This window comes from Acanthaster planci, linkage group LG16 (assembly GCF_054643075.1).
Source record: "Acanthaster planci isolate LZ-2023a linkage group LG16, COTS_SCS, whole genome shotgun sequence".
In the NCBI taxonomy this organism is placed as follows: domain Eukaryota; kingdom Metazoa; phylum Echinodermata; class Asteroidea; order Valvatida; family Acanthasteridae; genus Acanthaster; species Acanthaster planci.
The window spans coordinates 498,734-522,474 of record NC_141792.1 but is presented as its reverse complement, the minus strand read 5'-3'; the positions used below and the strand labels follow the sequence as shown (position 1 = coordinate 522,474).

At 40.4% G+C, this 23,741-nt stretch overlaps 1 protein-coding gene across 5 annotated transcripts in view; it reads right to left on the bottom strand.

Annotated features, from left to right (window-relative positions):
• Positions 1–23,741, bottom strand: part of LOC110984564 (agrin-like) — a 74,738-nt gene that overhangs the window by 3,313 nt on the left and 47,684 nt on the right. The window contains exons 7-30 of one of the 5 annotated variants that reach the window (XM_022244878.2): positions 21,277–21,498; positions 20,897–21,103; positions 20,431–20,631; positions 19,651–19,938; positions 18,910–19,059; positions 16,787–16,795; positions 13,882–13,977; positions 13,163–13,324; positions 12,893–13,036; positions 12,320–12,553; positions 11,937–12,065; positions 10,999–11,790; positions 10,511–10,648; positions 10,067–10,286; positions 7,965–8,180; positions 7,034–7,263; positions 6,521–6,658; positions 5,924–6,170; positions 3,007–3,118; positions 2,690–2,806; positions 1,925–2,141; positions 1,205–1,310; positions 409–633; positions 147–250 (exon numbers count right to left, since the gene is read on the bottom strand). In XM_022244878.2, the coding sequence (XP_022100570.2) occupies positions 147–250; positions 409–633; positions 1,205–1,310; positions 1,925–2,141; positions 2,690–2,806; positions 3,007–3,118; positions 5,924–6,170; positions 6,521–6,658; positions 7,034–7,263; positions 7,965–8,180; positions 10,067–10,286; positions 10,511–10,648; positions 10,999–11,790; positions 11,937–12,065; positions 12,320–12,553; positions 12,893–13,036; positions 13,163–13,324; positions 13,882–13,977; positions 16,787–16,795; positions 18,910–19,059; positions 19,651–19,938; positions 20,431–20,631; positions 20,897–21,103; positions 21,277–21,498 (4,704 nt within the window). The remainder of the gene's footprint in view (positions 1–146; positions 251–408; positions 634–1,204; positions 1,311–1,924; positions 2,142–2,689; positions 2,807–3,006; positions 3,119–5,923; positions 6,171–6,520; positions 6,659–7,033; positions 7,264–7,964; positions 8,181–10,066; positions 10,287–10,510; positions 10,649–10,998; positions 11,791–11,936; positions 12,066–12,319; positions 12,554–12,892; positions 13,037–13,162; positions 13,325–13,881; positions 13,978–16,786; positions 16,796–18,909; positions 19,060–19,650; positions 19,939–20,430; positions 20,632–20,896; positions 21,104–21,276; positions 21,499–23,741) is intronic. The other 4 variants (XM_087147142.1, XM_022244876.2, XM_087147141.1 and 1 more) reach the window with 4 other exon arrangements.

The window sequence follows — 23,741 nt, the reverse complement described above, 5'->3', positions numbered from 1 at the left end:
AACCAAAGGAACTTGGGCCAAATTGAAGGTTATGTACCAGTACCAATGACACAATTGCTGTATCATCTTTTATGCACTAGGTGGTCAATTCCCAATTCAAAGATTGATACACCACTATGATATCAACTCTTTCTGCTCACACTTACCAATCCACATGATTCCGTCTGTATTCAAGAATGATGACCCTGCCTTGGATGTGCCAAGTGAGGGCGCTTCATCATCCACTTGAATACTGCTCTCCCGCCGGGTTCTGTGAGGATACCAAAGAAGAAAGAAAAGTCATTAATCCAAGCCCAACTGAAATAGAGATTTTCCTGCAATGCACATGTACATCTTGCCGTGGTTATTGGATGCTTGTATTCTTTACAGCAGATACGAGAAAAATTACAGTTTTTAGGAAATACTTGCCTTGAAATAATCACCGTGTGCCACTGGTCGTCGTTTACTGATACAGGAGATGAGATTCTTTTCACGCCAGCTCCCAGGTTGTATGCAAACTCTACTTGGCCATTGACTATGGCCACAGCAACAAAGTCACCACCTCTGCTGTTGTCACTGTTGTACAGAATCAAGCCGGCTTGCCGCAAGGTCCTGAATCGCATCTTGATGATGTTTGTATTCTGCGCTTTTTCACTGCAGAACAATTGATAGAAACTGAACCTTTACAAGAAGAACTGTACTCAAAGCTCATATACACTGCATGTATGAAAAGCTATTCCAGGCTTGAACACTTCACACCAATTTGTTATGGAAAAAGGCAGCGAATAATAATATTGCTCTGCATGGTAACAAAACCTAGAAACTTGAGTGTAGTAAACTACAAGGTTATATAGCTCACTGCAGGACAGGCTGCTGGAACCAGCACAAAATTCCAGTGGCTACTAGTTTGAATCTGACTATTAAAATAGCTTCATTTGCTTGGAAAACTATGTTGGGATTCTTCTCTGAGAAAGAAATTTATTCCTTTTTCAGATAGAAGCCTAGTTTTATAATCTGGAAAATCTACTAAATATAACATGATGCTTTCACCTTGACAGTACATGAGCCATGAATACAACAGACACAGGCAGAAATGCAGAGCAACCACGTGTGGTCATTTGGCAAGAAATGAAACTGCCTCAAAACAACACAGCAAAAGATGTAAGGGCCTTTATGTCATAGCCACACATCCTAAACTGCAGTAACGGTAACTGGGAATACTTACATTTGTCTTGCTATGTTGGGATAACTGAAGTAACTCTGGCCATCAAAGGACACAGGTGCATTGGTATCCTGCTTCTCTGTCACAGGATTCTGTACTGTCATGTGGTCTGAAAAAGCAAAAGATTTGAGATCAAAGATTGAAACTGGGTATTGAGCGACTGCAAAACACTGTATATATAACGGTTTTGCCCATACCCAACGTATGTTAATAAGCACTGTATGCTCAGTGCTGTCCGAGAGCTTGCGAAAAAAACCTCACAAGCTTACTCGGGTGGGACTCGAACCCACGACCTCCTGCTTACTAGTGCAGATGTCTTAACCACTCGACCACCGAGCTTGCCGGGGTCAGCTGGCCGGTCCGAGTCAAATGAAGCAGCGGGTACCGCGAACTATTTTCAAGATGTATTTTTGCGTTGGGGAGATGTTAATTATATATATAATGGTTTTGCCCGTACCCAACGTTGGGTACGGGCAAAACCATTATATATATAATTAACATCTCCCCAACGCAAAAATACATCTTGCAAAACATTGATTTTGATCCGCAAACTTGATAAAAATAGAAAAATTAGAAAAACAATAGAAAAAAACTCCAGTTTATCAGAACATACTTGACATGTTGATGAGAAAATTTGGCTTCAACAAATATTTTGTCACTCAGCATGTATTTCGTGATTAATAGCCAAAACAGCTATCAATTTAAAGAGTCAAGAACACAAACCTCCACTGGCAGTGGACGTTTCCATGGAGACACAAGTAATATCTAGCTCCTCGGTTCCTGGAGGGCAGACACATGAGTAATTCTCATCCTCGGGTACACAGAGATACGTGGGCATGCAGGGACTGCCAACGCAGGGATGCTCAACAAAACGTTGGATGTTAGCTTGCTGCAGAGATGCCTCAATCAAATCTGGTATCTCCTCACGGTCAATGGACAACTACAATTAGGAAACGCAAAGACAGATGAGTCCTGTGAAGCTATAAAGGTAATTTTTGATAACCAAAATGCCAGCTATAAATACCATCAGGGCAATATGGTCAAATTAACCCCTTCTTGATGGGAATTTCGTTCCGAAAGTCGACTCCAAGAATTCCAGCCTCGCTTGGCCATGAAGGCCACCTGCTAAACCGCAAATTCTCGGTTTGTGGCCCAGTGTGCTCTGCACGCTTTGAATTACACGGTGAAAAGGCTGATTGTTCGGTCGCATGCGGCTCTACTCAAGCTTCCACATTCCCATTGCCTCTTTTCAAAGTGGGGACTATTGTGAAGCTGGTGATTATGATGCAAATTCGGTCTTGTCATTTCTGGGCTACACACAAAGACCAATTACCATATACACAAGAGCCAGGGTCTGCCTTCTTTCAATGTGTTCGCTCGAGTGTGGGCCAGAATAATAGCTGAAAAGAGGGCTGAGTATCTCAATTTTCACGGCGTGTCTTAACATGTCCCGCCGTGAAGGGGTTAAAAGAAGACTGTCTGACGTACCATTTTAATTCCACCAACAAAGCCATCGGTAATCCCTGCCTTCCGTGAGAATTTGGAGTAGTTGTCTGTCCCCCCAATGAACAGGCTCTGCTTGAGGTTCAGCTGCTTTGCTAAGCCCTAAGGAATGGAATCAAAAGATGAAAAAAATTAAATTACATGTATCTCTTCGAGTCTATGTGTTAATTCATCAATTTGCTGGAAAAAGCACAAAGATTGTGAAAAACTGTGATTATCACACTATAAAAACTGTACTTAATAGAGTACACCATTTCTCATAACAGAATATTTCATTATTTGTGGAAGCATTGAAAACTTACTGAGGATTCTCCCTGAGCAACCATCTGGTTATCAATGTACATCATGCCATCCATGTTCATCCTGGTTACCTCCACACGATGCCACTCATTCAGGGTCAGACGCTCTGGACTCCTGACAAAGTAAAGCGCCAATCATAAATCATCAACATCATCATGTGACTCAATGAGAAACAACTCATACATGAATCCTGCTAACCAACATGGAACGTACTCATGGTCTAAGAAAATTTGGCACATGATGTGAAAAACAAATTTAAAAAATTACATGCACTAGTTTTGCGGTAACCTTGTATCATAAATTTTCTTAGAACAAAATGAAACCAAACATATAATATAGAGCGTCCATTAACAGGTATGCAACTTGGACTTTGACAAAAAAGAACGAAATTCTAATCTTTACGAGAAAGTTGAAGACTTTGTAAAATGTTGTTCAATTATCAATCGCATGAGTGTGAAGTGAGAAATGATGAAATCAGCTGATCCAAGGTTGCATGCCTGCATTTGGCCTTCACCTCCATTTACAAGCCAAAAGCAACCCCTGGAGAGCTGATGATGACAGGAGATTTGATTTCGATGTGAGAGGATAACTCACTGAATCCAGGAAAGACTGAAAAGTCCAAACCCACAGGATTCATAGCCTGGGTAGGATTTACAACAGAATCACAGGTCTAGAAGGTGGCACTTATGGGCCACCTTCATTCTTGGAAGAAATTTAAGTCCTTGCTAGTTAATCCTCCTTCAATGCCACCTCCAAAACAGTTTCTGTTTGACGTTGCTGACAGCTCAAATATTAAGTTTTGCCACATTACATTAAATACACCACTAAGCACCTTTCTGCCCATCAATACACACAGCTTGTACATGCATATCATTCCCTGGGAGGTCAAAGGTTGGAGGTCATGGATCAATGGGACAAAAGAAATCAGACCATATGACAGCAAATAAAAAAAAGGCAATTAGGATTCCAAATGCAGATTTGAAAAGAATTCTTTTCACATAAAAAGTCATGTGCATCTACCTTTTCAAAACAATTACAGCTTCAGAAATGTGTCGATACATGTAATTTTATATCAAACAAAAGCCTTTTTTACATAAAAAGCCCACAGGTTCATAACCTGTCCATGAAAACCAATTTGTGGGTAGACAGAGCTGGTTTTCAAGTTCAAATAATGCAGGTATACATTGTCTATCTGGTGCTTTATCAAGAACAGTTTTTATTACACAACAGAAATCAACACAAATGCTGGTACCAGGAACTTACAGATTTCGTTATAGAAAAAAACACGGGGAATTGACTACCAAAATAGAAGCGCTGCCAATGAAAACTGATAGTTGAGAGTCTGATTTCTGAACGAGTCCAAGTCTCAGTATCAGGTCAAGTCAACAGCAATTTAAATAAACTGGAATCAGGAATTTCCTTTGTCACTGTCAAACAACAAATTCCAAGCCATGATTGTGGTAATTTTGTTTACACCCCTGCCAAAGGTAAAATCTGGTTCAAGGCATTCTGGTGAAAAAGGAAATGTTGACTGTTGATTAGAAGTTCCTAATCTTTTGTCCTCAAGCAACAATGTAAAAGTTCATGTCTGGTGATTAGTTCACAGACTTATGGCATTTGTTGACAGTCATAATTTTTCCTTTTGTAAATTAGGCTCTTTTCAATCTGTAAGAAATTCAAAGATAAACTCTCTGTTTTTTTGCGAATGCTTTTTATCCTAGCAATATGGCCCGTTGACATCATTTTGATATCAGTCTCCTGTGCAATACGTGTTATTTTCGGACCCTGAAATGTGTGAGGTAAAGCAAACAAACTTGAAATGAGATTTGGAGATAAGTTTGGAGACTGTTTAGATAACATACTAATTTGTTACAAGAAAAACAGGAATATGCACACCAGAGCACAGCACAGGGCATCAAGCATGCATTGCAATACTTAATACTTGTACCTTATTACATGAAGATGACTGTCTGCTATTGGACTACCAGTAAATGGAAAGAAAACTTGAAACCATAAAATTCTCACAGAAACAACTTCATAGTCTCTGAACTGTGTCACTTATTTAGGAATAGATGGGGGAGGGGAAATCCCTGGTCATTGCTTTACCCTACAATACACACAGGTTTTTCAGAGGCCCATTATAAAGCACAGACCCTGTAGGGGTCTAACTTGCATGTACGGTTAGGGACAGACAGAACATAGAGATCAAATGGCTCCACTGACAGTGACAACTACATGAAGTATACCCCCCTCCCTGAACAAAAATTTCCCGAACCCCCCCAGCAAAAAATCCAGGACCCATAACGACCCTGAGAGCATGAGGAAAGAAAATGCTGGTAGCCTCAAATAACAAGTGAATGGATCAGTGATTTTTACAGGCATGGGAAGGTCTGCTGACACCTGCTAGAGCCTGAATACGTGTATGAATCCTGGTTGCAAGTTTCCATTGGGGATTTAATGGTACAGGTTACCAGGTACCAGGGAAACCAAGCTTTTGCATGACAATGAGATCAAGGTTGACTGGTTTTCTTCCAGTCCGTCACACTCTGGACAAGTCAAACCAATCCTACTCCACAGTTTGTATGCAAAACTATGAATCACTTAGACAATCTTTGTCTAAAGCCAAATGTGCCTTTTGAAAGCAACAGATTCCAAGTAAATTGCCAAGATGGAACTTCTTGCCGAGCGTCAATTGTTTTTCAAACAACTCAAGCCATTAGGAAGCCAGCAGAGTGTAGGAGAATGTGAAGTTAAAACAAATACAAATGGTTATAATGAAAGGTTTACATTTACTGAAACTTTTAGACAGAAGAAATTAGCTGATATCAATGAAATTGAGCCAATGAATCCTGGCCTGACATGTTTGCATGATGAAAAAGTGCATACATATGACTGGGCAGGAGGAATAAAAATCTGTACCTGATTTCAGCTGTTCCAGAACCAAGATTGTATCTGAATTCCAAATATCCATCCACTAAATTGAGAGAGATGAAATCACCGTTGCCATTGGTACTCTGCCCATTGTAGAAAATCATGCCATTGGGTTGGGTCGCCAGGAACTCCACCTCTACTGTGATGTGACTAGGCGCCTTCAGACCGGGTAGCTCAAGGTAGGAGTTGCCCCCAAAGCCCGGTATGAAAGGTCCAACAGGTTCTGGCTCATCCTCTGAAACATATTTTTAAAATCAATGACACAATCTGTCAAACGTGAGTGTTTAATGAGAGCAATTTTTCATACAGAATGCCACAAGAGGTTAATAAAGGAGCCATTTTTTGCAAAAGTGATTTTCACTCGAACTGCTAGTGCTTCCTGCAAAGATAATTCAAAACTTCACAAGTGTACGCCAGTGAGTGGTAAACCTACAACATCCTTCTTATTAGTGCAGAAGTCTTAATGATCTTGCTGATTTAAATCTAGTAAACTAACTGATAGTACTATCAGAGATTTTATCAACCTGACAAATACGACTGATACCAACTTTGACTGATATACTTTTTATATGTTTGGATTCCTACCCATGTCACACATGTCGCCAAGCCAACCCATAGGACAGTCACATCTGTAGCCCCCTTCGGGTAGAGGCATGCAAGTTGAGCCAGTGTAACACATGTTCCCCTCGCATGGATCCACAAAGACATCACCACACAGCGGGCCTAACAGAAAACAACATAATATCCAGAAATTACAAAACATACAAATACGACTTTCTGCACAGCCTTTGAACAGCATGCACTGCAGTTCATCATGAAGCAAGTTGATCTGATTTGTGGGACACTGTGACTTTGAATTTGTCATGTTGTCTGAAATTATGTTTTGGAAATTATAATTCTTACTAGTCTTGAAATAGGGGCACAGTAGAACAGCTACGAAGTGGATTTACTTAAGTTGACCTTCCATTTTTGCTTGTTGAAGAAATTTGGCACTGACTTGAAGCCAACATGGCTACTGTTTCCCCAATCAGATATGCTGTGATGTCTCCTTTAGCAAAATGCAAGCTAATGGTAATCCATTTCAAGTTTGTGACATACCGACAAAACCACCCTCGCATTCACATTCAAACTGCTCGGCATTCATTGGGGTGCAGGTCGCATTGTTCAGGCATGGCTTGGCCAGGCATGGGTCATTGCCACACTCGCCAATGTTAGCTCCATAGAGGATATCTCCACCAGGATGGTAAACGTCCAGGGGTTTATGGTTGACTTCCAAGTATCCAATACATCCCATGAATCCCTTGGTGGTCCCTGCGACTTTGTAAATTCTGCAAACATGTTCATACAGTGTCATTCAAATGAGATACAAATTGCAGTTGTTTAAGAAGACAGGAGAAAATATTTCGAATATACATCTACCAACAAAACACTGAAAAGAATGAACATCAGGGACTGGGAGTAAGTCTCAAATAAAAATAACAAATGAACATTTTATTGACGTATCTTTACTATGATTCCACTTCTGAATTTGCTTTTTTACTGCCCATATTAAATAAGAGCATTAGGGCTGGATGCCATTGTAAACTTTTGATATCTGAAAAATTGGAACCTCTAATGAGCACACCAGAGTTGGAAACAAGTTACTTTTTTAAGTCCAAGTCAAGTCACAAGTAAATTTTTGCAGGTCTAAGCCAAGTCCCAAGTCATTTGGTCCAGTTACATGTCAAGTCACAAGTCATTTCGTCACAGGTCAAGTAAAGTCAAAAGTCATTTTGTCACAGGTCAAGTCAAGTCACAAGTCAATTTGGTCCAGTAACATGTCAAGTCACAAGACATTTGATCACAGATCAGGTCAAGTCAAGTCACAAGTTGATAACAAGTCAACATCACATGTCACTTTCTGAAAGTCGCAGGGTAAAAAAATGACAGTTACAAGTCAAGTCACGAGTTACAAAATAGCAACTCCAGTCCACGTCCAGTGACTCAAGTCTACAACTCTGAAGCTTAGGCCCCACAGAACAATACGTACAACTCTTTATCCTCTGGCACGTCACCAATGAAGAGGTCATTGGTCAAGGACAAACCAGATGATCTATCACTGCTTGACCCCATGACTGGTGTCTCGCCATCCACGCTGAGTGTGCCATCACGCTTATCCCTGGTAGCCCGTATCGTGTACCAATGAAGTGGCTGAATTGGGATGGTGCTTCTGATTACGACAGTATCACTGGACCCGAGGTCAAACCTCAAAAGGTAGAGAAAAAAGAGGGTGTGGGGTTAAAACAGTGGTATACACGGCAGTGATTGTGAACATTTCAAGATACTTGAAGCTTTACAACTGTACTTGATTAGTTTTAAAATGCTTAATACACAAAATCAGAAAAGGCAAGTTGTTTTTCAAAGAGAATGGGGAAAGAAGGACTCATGCAGATCAGTTTGCTCAAATTGAATCTACAGAATTTCATCTCGGGTGTTTGTGCAAGTTGCCAACTCGGAAAACTGGCATCAACTTATCTTTACAGAATTTCCAATTATTTTCTTCAATTAAACAAGATGATGTGTTGTCCCTGTTGGAATTCAATCAAAAGATTTCTAAATATAGGGATTTGTCGAAGATGGAGGTTATATATGCGAACAACATGCAACATGTCACAAGACTACGTGTGCATAACATGTACATATTACTATACAAAGGGACATTTGGGAATATTGGTGAGAAAAGAAAGTTTAGAGCAATATTTGCATAAATTAGTAGCATTGTATAAATTACTTAGCAAATAATGTTTGCTCAATTGTTCAATTTTAAAGTGACATTAGAAGAATCTCCAAATACAGATGAGTGGAAATGAAAAGTGAACAAATAAACATCTTTAATTTCAAAACTTTAAAAAAAAAACGTGTTGTGGTCCAGTCTATTACAAATCCCGAAGAGGCCAGAGATGGACCAAGACAGGACAGAAGTTTCTTAGCAACTGAGGCTCCTTTGGTCAGAACTACACTTTGCTGGTTCATGAACAACTACGAAATGCAGGCGTGACGGTCACGTCGCTACCAGCAAAATGAACACTTATAATCCGACTAACATGGCTCTTTTGAGGGGGTGCTTCTGCTCAAGGCTATCACAAGTTATATTCAGTCATGAAGCCAACTCACAAGCTATTCAATTGAACTGTGACAAAAACATTCCTTTGTCACTGTTCATCTCATTGTTCACCCCATTACTTATGACTGGTCCTATGACTGGTCCTATGACTGGTCTTATGATAGACTCTGATACAACACTGTTAAAAAGTTGCAAAGGTTCACTGATATGGACAATGCCCGCATGACTGATGGGACCATCTTTACCCCAACCATGGGAGACAAAATATTCAGGGAGTACCCATGTCTACTGCCCATCAAGAACAAAACAGAATTTTATGTAGAATGCAGACAAACTGTGTCCTCTACACGCATAAGCGATATGCAAAATAATACTCTCCAAGCAAACATTGATATGGGATTGACCAATTGGCTTTGACGATTCCAGTTTGTGCCCATACTATAGCAAGATTGAAATATATGAGGCTGGATTTCATGGCTAGATTTTGCCAACCAATGTTTTGGCCCCCAGCATGAATTTATTTCATGCTACATGCCAACCAGCATCAGACTGCTGTGCATCCTTGTTGGCCCTGGTGAATAGGCCATGCAAACAGCGCCATCTATAGCTGAAGCACTACATAATAGAACTTTTTCCTGACCTGCCGTGTCACATGGCTTTGAAAGCACACAACTTTTGTGACAAGCAAAGCTTGGATGAGTTTTGTTAAATCTGGCACTGGAACGTCCAAACCTTTTTTTCATTCTGGGCTCTGGTAAGAATTCAAAAAATTCAAAAGAAAAAAAGACAACAGCCATTTCACCCAGCAAAAAATATAAAAAAATGTTACCAGGATTCCACAATTCACAGCATGCTGCTTGCAACTACCTGAAAAGACAGTTTTACCTTACAGCAGTTAGCTGGATCTACTGATGTTAGTTGAACATATTAGTCAGCTGTCTTAGCAGTAGGTGAAGAGCACCATGCACCACCAGGGAGGAGAAGGCAGAGGAGGCGGTGGGAAAAATAACAACAAACCTGATACTCACTCTTGTGCAACATTGTACCTTAGCTCGACAGACCCACTGACAATGGCCAGAGAAACAAAATCTTTGTTCTCAACATCATCTTGACCATTGAACAGGAGCAGGCCCTCAACATCCGCCTCAGCCTGGAACTCCAAGACGATGTCAAAATCAAAGAAGGCTCGCATTTTGGGGAAGGCTAGGTAGGAGTGCTCGGAGAGGGATGGAGACTGGAACGTTACCACTGAAAAATATACAAGAGAATATATCACTCACTCTTCCATGACACACGGTATTAAAGCAAACCTAGAGACATACTTTTTACTTCTATTTTGTTGAACAACACTTCTACAACCGTTCTACAATTACGAGTCCTTTCCACATGTTTTGTCTTCCCCTACTCCCTAAGAATTTTTCTAATGGAAATTTCACTAATGCAGTCTTTAAAACTATAGAAATTCCTCCAACCTTCTTCGCAGACTGGCCCGCCCCTGCCAACAGGACAGATGCAGATGTAACCTTGAGTGGCTGATTCCTTCTCCAAGCAGGTGCCTCCATGGAGACAAGGGTTGGTCTCACATATGGATAAGGGTGTCGGCTCCGTTGCTATGAAACAAGAGATAAGAAAATGAATTGATATTACAAAATAACTGACCTTCATTTTGGTCAAACTTAAGTCCAACATTTTAAACACAAAAAATGAAAATCTGACTTAAAGCTGATTTATGCTAAGTTTATTTTCCATATTCAATCAAAAATCAATTTATCAATCCGGTCTATTTCAATAACTGAGCAAACCAGAAACTGTAATGTACCACTGGGCATTCAAAGTTTACCTCCTGATTCCACTTTCTTCAATTTTTCCCCAAACTTTCGAAAAGAACTTAATAATTAGGTTTGTCTTGAAATACATGTATGCATGCTTGAAAATAACAGTGAGTTTGTCTTAAACTTACTTTGCCTTGGCTGTGTGGTGAACTCTGGTAAGCTCTCTGAAGTGCTACTAGGCATGACTGTGGTTGGGTCAGTTGGACTGGCATGGAACTGGGTCGTTAGGCCCTGTGTCTGAGGCTGTGGCATTGGTTTGGTCTCATCGGGGGTTGTAGCATCTATCACGGGCAGAGAAGACATCTTGCTAGAGGGTGGCAAGGATGGGGTAGATGTAAGAGGAACCGTTTTGGAAAAACTCTCAGAGGATGGAAGACTTGTGTGGGATATGGGCATGGACGTCTGGGAGAAGGACGAGAGAGTTTCTGAGGCATCTGTGCTTGGTTTGGAGACTGGCATCGTCCTAGTTACAGGCTTGCTTGTTTCAGAGACAGATGTGATGGACTTTGATGAGGATGCAGATGTTTGCGCTTCTGCTGAGCTGGTTTCTGAAGACGCTTCACTTGTCTTAGACAGAGATACACTAGCTCTGCTTGAGTCCGTGGAAGAGCTTATTTGAACAGTGCTACGTTCACGAAAAGCTGGTTCTGTCATGATTGGCTGAGTAGAGGTTTCTAAGGGTGGAGACGGGAGAGTTGTGGCATCCGACTGGGGAAGGGTGGAACTTCTTGAGTTCAAGGGAGGTGAGGAGAGGGTTGTTATCTCTGGAGGGGGTGCTGAAACGGAGGATACCTCCACGGGAGGTAGGGGAAGCGTAGTTACTGCGACAGGTGATTCTGTTGAGATTCTCGTTCCATCACTAGGTTCAGGCTTCATGGTTGCTGATGACGATGGTCGCATGGTGGGTGTCATAGAAGCAGCTGTGAAGACAACAAGTATCAGCAAATTTGATTACCATGGCTACAGTTACCATGACAGCAATTGGAAATGGGTAGCTGCCAATTGTCTCAATTTCTGGCAACATTTCTATCAGTGTGGCTAAACTCTGAACCAATTTTGGACTTACTTGTCATGCCAGGCAACAGGGGACAGCCTGCACCTTCTGGATTCTTCTTGGGTGTTTCTCCGTCGTCACAGCAACCAAACTCCGAATCCACACATTCTTGGGATATTGTCATGGGTGTGATGACAACAGCTGGAATGGGGAAAAACAAAGACACTTCAGTCTCTCTCTTTCTTGAAGGATCTCGTAAGTTCGAGCATTTCTTGCACCAATTAGGAACAGTACAACACACTCCAAATGTGGTTTGAACTTCACATGGGATAAACAGTCACATCAGATCCAGGAGGAACAACTGGAACATGAAAGTGTGATCATAAACAGATCTTGTCTTTCAAATCATCTTTTTTATCCTGACAACAGAAGCTTTCTGCAAAAGTGGTACTCACAGTTGCAGATGCCTCTGGCATAGAGCTGAATGTCTCGCTGCAGCCGACAAGCAAACACTTTCAACTGGCATTCATTGCCGTAAGTTTGGCCATCGGAACCACAGACAGGCTCAAACACCGTGGTGCAATTGCTGGGACAAACACAGGTGGCTAGGCCAGCTGTGAATTGGCAGGTGGCATGGTAACGACAGTTCAGCTGCTCACAGAGGTTGGAGGAGTCATCCATGTTTACGACTACAGAAAATAAGAATACACCAAAGTTAAATGGAGTAATAGTGAACTTTTTAAGAGGGCCTGTCAACTAAACATTCCAATCAATTTATTTTGTTACATAATATCAAAATTGAAGTCTCCATGTCCTGATGGTAATGCTTGTATTAGACTTCTCAGCAACTGGCATGCATAGTTGTAGATCTGCATCGTTTTGGTACATTTTCAACAGAGTGAAATAAAAATTGTTTCTTGAAGTGGGAATAGCTTTTGATCATTAACAATTAAGAGAAAAAATCACTTTGGCTAATTTTAAAGAATAAAACCAGAAGATTCAGCCTCTGAGTGATTTTGCACATTTACCTTCTTGACAACCAGTAGCACCAAGCATCATTCCCTTAGGGCACATATCACACTTTATGCCCATAGCTTTGCCTTTACACATACACTTGCCCAGCATTTGCTCACAGTCATCGCGAGCTGAGCCTCCCTTAGAACAGCCACATGCTGTGGGGAAAAATTTAAATATCATTTTTACAGATTGTAAGTTCACAGACGGTTGCAGAGTTACGTATTATGTAGGTTCACACATTCCAGGTCTATTGGAAATTTTTTTTAATTTTGCAAGCTTACGTCTACATCCAATGTTTCCATTTTGTATTCCTCGGAAGTCCCAGAAGCCAGGCTCACAACGATCGCACTTTTTGCCGCCAACACCAGGCTTACAAGGGCACTGCTTGTTGCTAGGGTTACAGACAGGCGAATAGGAGCCCAGGTCATTACAGTCACAGTGGCCTGCAGAAAATGTGAAATAACATGTCACTGTAAATGTCTGTACAAGTAAACATTAACACTTTTGGAAAATTGAAACTAGTAGCAAGTGCAGTGCCATACACATATGCCAACTATTTTGCACGTTAGCTGCCCTTCACTGGTTCTCTTCAATAAGCTACAGAGGGACATTTATAGTTCTTGTATATAAAGCACATATGTAGAGTTATTCTTTTCACACAATACTTCAGGGTTGTGCACATTCTAATGAAAACTAGAGGCACTTGCACAGTGCCAGCCACTAGAAGAATGACACTGAAGTACATCCAGGCTTAGTGTTTTTGTTCCCCTCTCAATGAAAGATGTTTGACATCTTTATGAGCTAATTAACATAAAAAAAGTTGCATATGCTCTATGAACGAACCAGAATACATCAGCTATGTGCTTTTCACTGGCTCTCAATCTTGAAAGCAAGCACATTCCACGCACCAGATTCTCATTCCCTGAGCAAAATCCTTCCCGACAATGTTCAAAATAATTCACTTCTTTCTGGAATGGGAAAGATTTTGTAGTTGACTTACTTGGACACCCAGCTTCATTGAAGCCTTGCGCTGCTGTAACTCCATCTGGACAGCAACCATACATGGTGTCCTCACAGCTTGGAGGGGAGGTTTGCTCTGCCAAGGCAAGTCCATAGTGAATAAGATACAATGAGAAAGGGTAACAAACTTGCAGCAAAAACTGTACACCTCATACACGTTTCATGTAGGTTTGTTCTTATTTCTTTTCTTCCATTAGTTTACACAAACTACGGACAACTTGCCATTTTGTTGGCATTGTTTGTAATTTTTATGAACTGTGTCCATTGCCTATACCATAACCAAACTGTGAAACCTGTCTCATTTTTGTCTTCCACATGAAAGGAAGGACATCTAGATGAAGGCTCAGTATTTCATCAAAAAGCAGTTAAATTATATTGGTCATTCTATAAATTAGGGGTCCAATTTTTCGTGTTCCTGTTACATCTGACATATGATTTTGTAACTGTAGAACACAATCTCTAATGTCCACGAGTGATGAATTAATGAAAATCACCTGCCAAACAAATTGAAATTGTTGGAAATCAATATTGGTAATATTTTCCGAGTCAAATTACTTAGGTCAGGTGTAACAGGACACAAACTTTCACTTTTGGACCCTGAATTTATAGAATGACGCATATCTTCCTCCCCGAAAAACACTTAACCCATGGAATCTTAATTGAGAATAAACCTCAACAAATTTAGCCAATTAATTCTGATGGTACATGTAATAACCAAATAAATATTTTTCCCTTGTGACTACAAATATTCACATTTTGAGGTTTCAGAGCATGCATCACATCATTTGCATTTTACCTACATGTACAAGTCTGCAAATATGAAAGTTCAGATGAACATGTATCTAATGATGGCAGCCACAAGAAATCCGTGTACACTAGACATAGCCAAATGACTATTCTAAAATGGTGCAATGCTCCCATGTGTTCCTATCATTCAGGTCTAGAGATGTTGCCTCTCTATGGCCCAACCCAGACTTCTAAAACCTATGGTCAATTCCAATGATGTCAACCAGTTGGAATTATGATGACATTTATAAATTGATTTCCCTGATGCCATGAAACAGCCTGAGCATAGTAGCACCACTGATTGCCAACTGATGAGTTCTAAAGATTAATTTCTTCAAAACGAAGAATTACATGTACATTGTATGAGTAAGTGGGCTAATGACTCAACTCCAAAATATTATTGCACATTAAGAGTGGAAAGGGAAATAAAAATCCCTCTTTACATATTTCTTCTGTGAGGGTCAAAGGACCGACAGCTGTCTGTAGAGTGGATCTGGCTGGCATGTTGATTAATATCAAAAGCTGTCTGACAACTTACGTTGTGACAGGTGTGGAATCTTCACTAGTGGGCAATTCTCACAATCCAACATAAGTCATTTGTTGTGAAACTTTGTCAGTTGTTTTGGAAAGCCTAGGTTGATAAATACATTTGACTAGTTCCACTTGCAAACAAAATATGAAATTTCTAATTTTGATTTAACTTTTGTGGCGTGGAGGTGGCTAATACATTGAGGTCTATAATGATCAAACTGTCTTTCAATAAGGATACAAAAAACAGTCAATTTCTAAACTCCATTTGAAATTAGTAAACTTTACCTTCATTTTTTTTCTGATAACGATACCTCCTATATTGAAAAAACATACTACTAAATGTACGTGTATCTCCAAACATCACAAAGTAATTTCATGGCACTTTGCCAGCCGACCCGATAAGCAACTAAACATGTACATGTACATTTACATGCATACTCAAGCCGACTACAAAGCAAGGTGAGCAAATATAATACAGTTCCAGCAACCAGCCCCCCAAATTAACAACTCTCAAAGCAATGCTGCAGGTGGAAATAACAGGGAGCACTGCATGCTACCGCGACATGATGAACAATGTGAGTCTACCGGTTGTTATTTTGTTCTCAAGATGAAAACACGATTTGGCTGATGTGGTTCAAAGTAGAAGCTCCCACACATTCCAACTGCACTCCATAAGAGTCAGTTTGCAAGAACTTTTGTGGATATATTCCATTTTCTTCATAGTTGGATAATTTGACATGAGGGAAGGTCAGAGGTCAGTGGTTGTTGGTTATATGTCATTAGTTTTGGGGTTTGTGGTTTTAATCTTGGTTTCTGTCATCTTTAAAATAATTACACTGAAAGTCATCAGGGGTTTCAAAATGAATTGAACAACCGGCACATGCTGGTAAAGCAGAAGAGGAGACGTTTTCTCACTACAAAAATTACTTAAATATTACAGAGATCTTTCAACGTTATTGGTGTACATAGCACTTAAATACCATTTCATTGCAGTAGCCACGTCTACATTGCACCCTATCTACTTGCCTATCTACAATGAAAGAAAAAGGTGGTTCCATCTACGGTATGCAAATTTATGCTGATATAAACGACGGCATGCACATGACTGAGACATACATGTAGAATGACAGCATGGGATCTGATGAAAATGATGGCGTTAATAAATGTTCTCACACAAATGAATTAAAATAAGCCAGAAATGGAAAGCTGTGTTTTCGTTATGGTGTCCAGCCCAGCTGAGCTCAAAGTACAATGGAGGAGTGTTGCAGGTTTTGGTTCAGGAATTTGCTCATCACTTTCTGAAATCTAGAATCAAAAGGAATTAATCTCCAAAGTCAGAGCACCAATTTGAAGCGATGGTTTCAGGGTTTTGAAGGGGGTTATGAATCAATTAGAACAGAGCAAACAGGGGATGCTAGGTTTCAGCTGCACAGGCAGGTTCAGGAAATGCCCCTCACCATAATTTTGAGTTTGAGCCCATATGAGAAACATTCCCCCCGCCCAAACCAAACTATCACACAAGTTTCCATTTTTGGGCATGAATAAGTGCGACAACTTGGAACACAAACCTCTGGTGACTATGGAAATAACATTAACAACATGGGTGTCGGCCAACGATGTGAAAAACATTCCAGTGTCGGTGAGGGTATGCATATAACAACACGTCCAAGTGACGGGGTGAAGGATGCAAGAACGACAAGACACAACATTGTCCGGAGAGTGGAAAAAAAAGGAAGGAAAAATGATGATCATTTGGTTAGTTCATTAAACATTAAATGTATATTCCATTTCCACAAGTTGCATTGGGGCTACATGAGAACCATTCTAATGGGACATTACTGACGTTAATTGGATCAACACAAGGAACCAAGGTAGTGAATGGCCTTTTACCCCAGGAAGTATGCGTTTCAGCCAAATGGAGTTATGCCTATGGATGGCAAATACTTGCTTTGGCTGATGTCATGGGTGGGTTATTCAGTATGGGTTAAAACTGTAACATGAAATTGTAATGTGATAAATTCTAAATGAATATCAGGGTTAACATTCCAGGGATATGCCATTATTACATTAGATATCATGCAACAATATCTCCAAGATTAGCAAATGACGTACATGTAGACCTCAAATGAGCAACTGGTCCCTCAAATATCAGGTACAAGTATGCACTTAAAAGTGTTCGCACAAATTAATTTTTAAAATATTTTCTCAAGAAATCTTCTCCACTGAATAACATTCTGCGTCAAAGTTTTCTAAACTGTACGTGTATAAAAAGAAAAGTGCTGTGCTGTGACATGGGTTGTCTGGCTCACAAAAAACAATTGAACATTCATGTACATCAAAAGAAATCAACGAAACACAGTGCCTGTGGAGACCACTATCCAACAAAGATCAAATAAATCAAACGAATGTGGCAGATGCGATAAGATAAGATTAAAATGAAAAGAAATGACAACAACTCATCTGGTAATTAAAGTATGAAACTTGGCCTTTGGAGCAATTGTGAGAAATCTTTTCAGAAATGGAAGTCATGTACTTGAATAGCTATAAGGTACTCCCTGCCTAACCCACTTCAAATGAATTAAAACGATGCATGATTATTTTAACCACTTCCTGCCGGGTACTCCGGAATGGGAGACGTATGGTTTATATGCGTGGCCAGGGTCTCCGAACTCGGACAAAGGAAACAGGGCCCTGTAACAAAAGACCGTACTCTGAACAAAAGACCAGACTGCTGGGAATTATCGACATTTTTCACTCTCAAAAGTGGTGATAATCCAGCCTTGTTTTGAAACCCTATACCAGGGTTTGGGGCATAGAGAGCGAGCGGATTACCAGCGGGGACAAAAGCGCTCCACCACTGTAGCGATGAGCCACACAGCACCGCTGCATGCTAATCTGGCCCCTATTGAAAAGAGGTCAGCAGTGCACTAAGCCAGGTTCGTGAACAAAAGAAAGTTACATAACAACTCACAATCTGGGCTCTTTTTACAAGGCTGAAATACTCGGGCATCAATGAAGGTCACCTGTCAACTTAGAGTAGTGCCTAAAGATTACTTCGTGCGGCTATAAACGACCGTTAAATGAAATGATGAATTTTTGAAGGATTTTGAAAACAAAAAAATGATAGTCGTGCCAGCCCAGCATCATCAACATTGAAAAAATGCCCCGGCATCAAGTGGTTAAAATTTGGTACCTATATCTGTCTTAATGCATGCATTTCGATCAATTTATTGTAAATTAGCTCTCACAGAAAGACTTAGCCAAACAGGTGGGCTGGTTTGTTGTTTATTTGATTCTATTAGCATTTACTGAAATAATGTGTTCCTTCACAATGACGTCTGACATAAACAACTGCAACTCTTAGTGTAGTTGCCTCCTTTAGAATGAATTTTGATTTTGGATGTTTTCAAACAAATTTGTAATAAAAAATATTATCTGGCAATATCTGGTACTGCTAGGGCTATGTTTGCCCCCCCCCCCCGGTCTATGCACAAGCAGACAAGGGCAACATTCCCTCGGTCCTTTGTTCGGGAAAAGACAGCCGTCCTACTGTACCTCAAAAAGAAGGCAAAGTTCTCTGCTAGTGCCCTTACTATCAGTCAATATACACATATAAACAGAGCAATATTGTAAACTATTCTCCAATCACAGCACTGAGTGTTCCATAACAATGGGACAATGAATAACCTACCTGGGCAGCAGACTGCAAACTTTCGTAGTGGATGGATGTGGCAATAACTGCCTGAGGGACATTCCTCACCCTCCTCAGAGCAGGTATACTCCTCCATGGTGTTGGGCATGAGAAGAGGACTGTCCCCATCACAGGGTTCCATCTCAACATCTAGCGAAAATAATAAAAAATCAACATCAACATTTTATTCTGCTTTGACAAAGAGGCAGTTGTTCCTAAGCTCTAATCCTTGACCAAGTCTTTGACTTTAGCCCTGATCTGACATTTGACCTAAAGATAACCTAACCCTTGAACAGATTGAGGTAGCATCTTATAATAACAGCCAATGTTCCTAGCATGGGTAAATGTTTTGAGTCATTTTTCTTCAGACACTACCGATCAACACAGTGCACCTGTCATTCACTACCAGCTGACAATCTGGGTATCAAACAGAGTCAAGGTCCGTAGTGACAAATATTGTTACAGACTGTTGTTGCATCAGGTGAAGCCACCTATGTTCCTCAGAGTGTTCAATTGTACAACGAATCATCAGAAAGTTTCTGGTCCCTGATATCTCAAAGGCTTCACACTGAATCCTCCCATTTATCAACTTCCACTTACAAACTTGGACTTGACCTTAAGGGGTTGTGGCCCTCTTATTCCAGAATCCTTAATCAAAATCTGGCACGCATATTTGTGTGCATTGTTCTTCAATCTAAAATGATTTTAATACTACAAATGAATGAGAAAGAATCGAAGTACCTTCACATGATCCTTGGCTTTCCACATAAATCGGCTTTTGCTGTTCACAGGATGCTTCCCTGAGTAGGCATTCGCTGCCATACGTAACCTGGTTTGACCCGCACACTGGTAACCGTGTAGCTGGGCAGTTCATGATGCAGGAACAGTAGGAGTTACCGTTGGTCATGAACTCGCAGGTACCACCAAATTGACACATGGATTCATCACATTCCCGAGTGTAGTCTAACCGGTCCCCATCACCACCTTCCTGGTCCCCATCAGTACCATTACCAGAGCCTGACATCTCAGCTGTTGCGGATAACAGGCTTTGGTTTTAATATACCCTTAATTACAAGTTATTTAGACATTTTTAAGTGACATATTGTGAATCAATCAGTCTATAACGCAAACCAACTTAAAAACCTTTATTTGGGTTTGGTTTAAATCAATCCGCTGACACCACATCAATTGAAATTCAGTCCTTAGCCGTGTGTTTTTAAACAACTGACCCTGCCTACATTCCATACACATATCCGTCCATAAGTGTTAAAACTTGAAACATATGTTAATTGAAAAGGCTTGAAGCTTTGACAAAATTTTTCTGAGTACTTTCACAAGAATGAAATAGAAAATGTTGATAGGAAGTACCCTACAAGTCACCTCAAAACAGAACTTTATTAAAAAAAAACAGTAGGGAAATAGCTTATTTGTTGGCACCCCTCTCAAAACAACAGGTCAGACCATGATGCAACTACTAACAGGAAAATAAATAATGGAGAAAGATACAAATTTTGACTGTACCACCATCCTCGCAGGGACCATCGAACGCCACAGCAATTCGGATCCTCTCATTACACATCTCAGCTCTGAGGTGACAGATGCTCTGATAGGAGATCTGGTTGGTACCACAGACTCGTTGCTCAATATCTGCACATGTCGGACAGCTACACTTGCCTCGGTTGCAGATGGCACCATACTCGCATTTGACCCCTTCACACTCAACTACAAAGACAGTAACAATTCAAAGGTGAACCCTAGCTCCCAGGACAGGTTAGCTGAGATGAATTTGAATCCCTTACAATACTTCGTTGTGCAGGAAAACTATGGAACAGTCTTGCGGGGGGGGGCACCAACCCCACTGAAAATACACATTGGTTCAACTGTCTTTCTAAACCATTAAAAATCCAAAGAAACTTTCCAGTGTCAAGCAACAGGTCTTGGGTTACATGATCCTAAATCCTACAAAAACCTACAAATGAAAACTTACTGCATTCTCCTTGGGAAACCACAGAGATTACTGCCTGCTGTCGACATGCCTGGACATTAAGCTCACACTCATTGGCATACGTGGCATCGTCAGAACCACAGACAGGTGAGTCAAAATTGACACACTCCTCCGGACAGACACATTGTGGTCCTTTTGGGCCCATCTCACATATGGCGCCAAAGTCACAGGTATGGAGTTCACAGCCATCTGGAAGAAATTTTGCATAGCAAATTTTAAACGACCTACAAATGTGGTCAAAACAGAATGAGTCGTAAGTCAACAAAAAACATGTCCAAGCAACCTTCAGCTTCTTTCATAAACATGTACAGTATAACTGTGATTTTCAACAGACCAAGCAAGAAATAATGTATCACACTTACTACAAAGGCCCTCTGACTCAATCCTTATCTCCTTCTGTTGTTCGCATGCAGCTTGCTTCAGCAAGCAAGCATTACCATATGTCACTTCATCAGTGCCACACACAGGGCGGTCCTCGTCCGTGCACATCCTATCACAGGAGCAGGTGGTCTCGTTTTCGACTACAAGACACACAGCACCATAGCCACATCGGATCGCACTACACAAACCTTCTGATTGGTTCACTGTTACAAACAAACGAACACAACACAAATGTAAAAGATGTTAAACATACATGTAATATGGCACTGAAAGTAATTTACCCTTAAAAGTTCAACAATTTCCATTTTTTAAGAGTATGGTACCCTTCGAACCAAGTTTTTACTGAACGGTTTAAGAGGTTTTTCCTAGTTATGAGTTTTTAAACAGACTCACTAAATCTACTCATGGAAATAAAATATCCAGTACCAAACTGAAATTATAAATCAGAACAGTACGCTTGAATTCAACAAGTTCCCAAGTATAAAGTATACAGGAAGCTGTTTGTGAAAAGAAAAAAGTGTCTTCAGTAACAGGAAGGAGTCTAAGCATTTCTTTCAAGGGAGGGTATCCATAAAAGATGTACATGTACATTTCAATGGGATTCAGAGCTGCTTGTATTTACATTAACCGAAGTGGAAAGAAAACATCCAAGCTCAAAATCTGCAAGTGCTGAAGCATGAAAGCACAATTCAGCAGAAAACTTCATGGGATAATTTTGAGCGGATCTGAGCCAAACAAGTTCAGACAGGTCAATTATTTGTCTAATTTTACTTCCTTCAAGGGTCATAAAACCGTAATATGTCCAATTCCTGTTTAACCTACAATTACTTGGAGTAGATTTAAGCTGCTACTAAAAACTTTCTCCTGGGAACGTGTAAACATAGAAAGCGGCATATTTTCACCAGCAGCTAGATATAGTACATGTACGTGTCTCTGGAGGGGTTAGTAGCTGAAATTCTTTCGACACAAAATTAGCCATACAGGATGCCCAGTTGTCAAGGGAGAGATTAGATCAGAGTTTGGGTCAAGCAGGTCAATGATACCAAATGGTTTGGCATAAGGGTGGAATGGTTTTGTCATTTGAAATGTCAACTGGAGACCTTACAGCAGAACTATACCTGTACAACACAGTGAGATGTTTGTCCTCAAGTACAGTTAGATTGTGCATTATCAAGTTATGGTCCCATCTCTTGTTCATCAACCCCTTCTCCAAGTACCTCTTTCTCAATATCTCCCTATTAATTTAATCCGTCTAGCAGTGCTTGGTGACAATGCTCATTCTATGCACTGCCAGCGAAGAGGGGCAGAAATATGTGCCAAACTATTTGGGGTTGACTTTCATCCAGTTTAATACAGGGCATAGAATCACTTGGTAACCGTAAAGATGCTGTTCGTTTCAACAGGGAGAAGCTTTGGACCTCCGCACCATACAACCCCATGGCCTGAACATCCAAGAGGGAAACTACTAGTTAAGACTCTTTGCTTTTCCTCTCTTTCGTCTGCAGATTATACCCTCTCCCCCTTGGGGTCCAGTTTGTTCCATTTGTTCCAGTTTGTTTGGTCCATTTGTTCCAGTTTGTTTGTTTCATTTGTTCCAGTTTGTTTGGTCCATTTGTAGTTTTTCTTTGATCTCTTCCAATACATCCCTTTGTTGCTCAACCAAGCCTTTGTAACTTTGCCCCTTTATCCAGCCTGCAGCTTTCTTGACCTTTCCTCTTGTATTCCTGCATTCATCCATACCTAGTTGATTCCCTGTTTGCTAACTTGTCCTCTCTACTTGTCATTTTGCCTTTGAGAAGGATTGAAACGTCATGCCCTCCATATTTTGTGATTTGTGGATTAATATCGAAATATCAAAATTGTCATCACATGCATACACATAGTTTTCACAGACTGCATCAAGTTTTGTGAATATAATTCTTTGTACATAATACTTTTACACAAAGATGTAACTTAGTCAATGTACAGATGCCAAAGAAAGTCAATTCCATTCAGCTGAGGGTGAGACTGGAGAAAAATGAAATACCCACAAAATAATCAGCTTTGGTTATGGTCCCACAGCGGTGTCAAGTCTGTTTGCTTAAAAGGCACCCCTAAAATACTGATTTCTTGTGCTCGATATCAACTGTTACATGTAAACGTACCATAAAGGTGAACTCAAAATTTTCCAGATTTTAAACTAGATTACTTGAAAAATCCTGAAATCAGGAAAATCATGATGAAAAAAACCCAGAAATCCTGACAAATGTCACCACTGGCTGCTCTATACCATACTTGTATCTAATGCGTTACTACATGTAGCTTAACCACAACACTCCTCTATGTATTCCGCCTACGTGTCAACTCTAGACAATTTAAGTACTTGTACACATAACTTCACAGATTCATTGGATATATGCAAAACCACATACTTTCATTTCTAAAATTTATGAACAAAAAATATTGC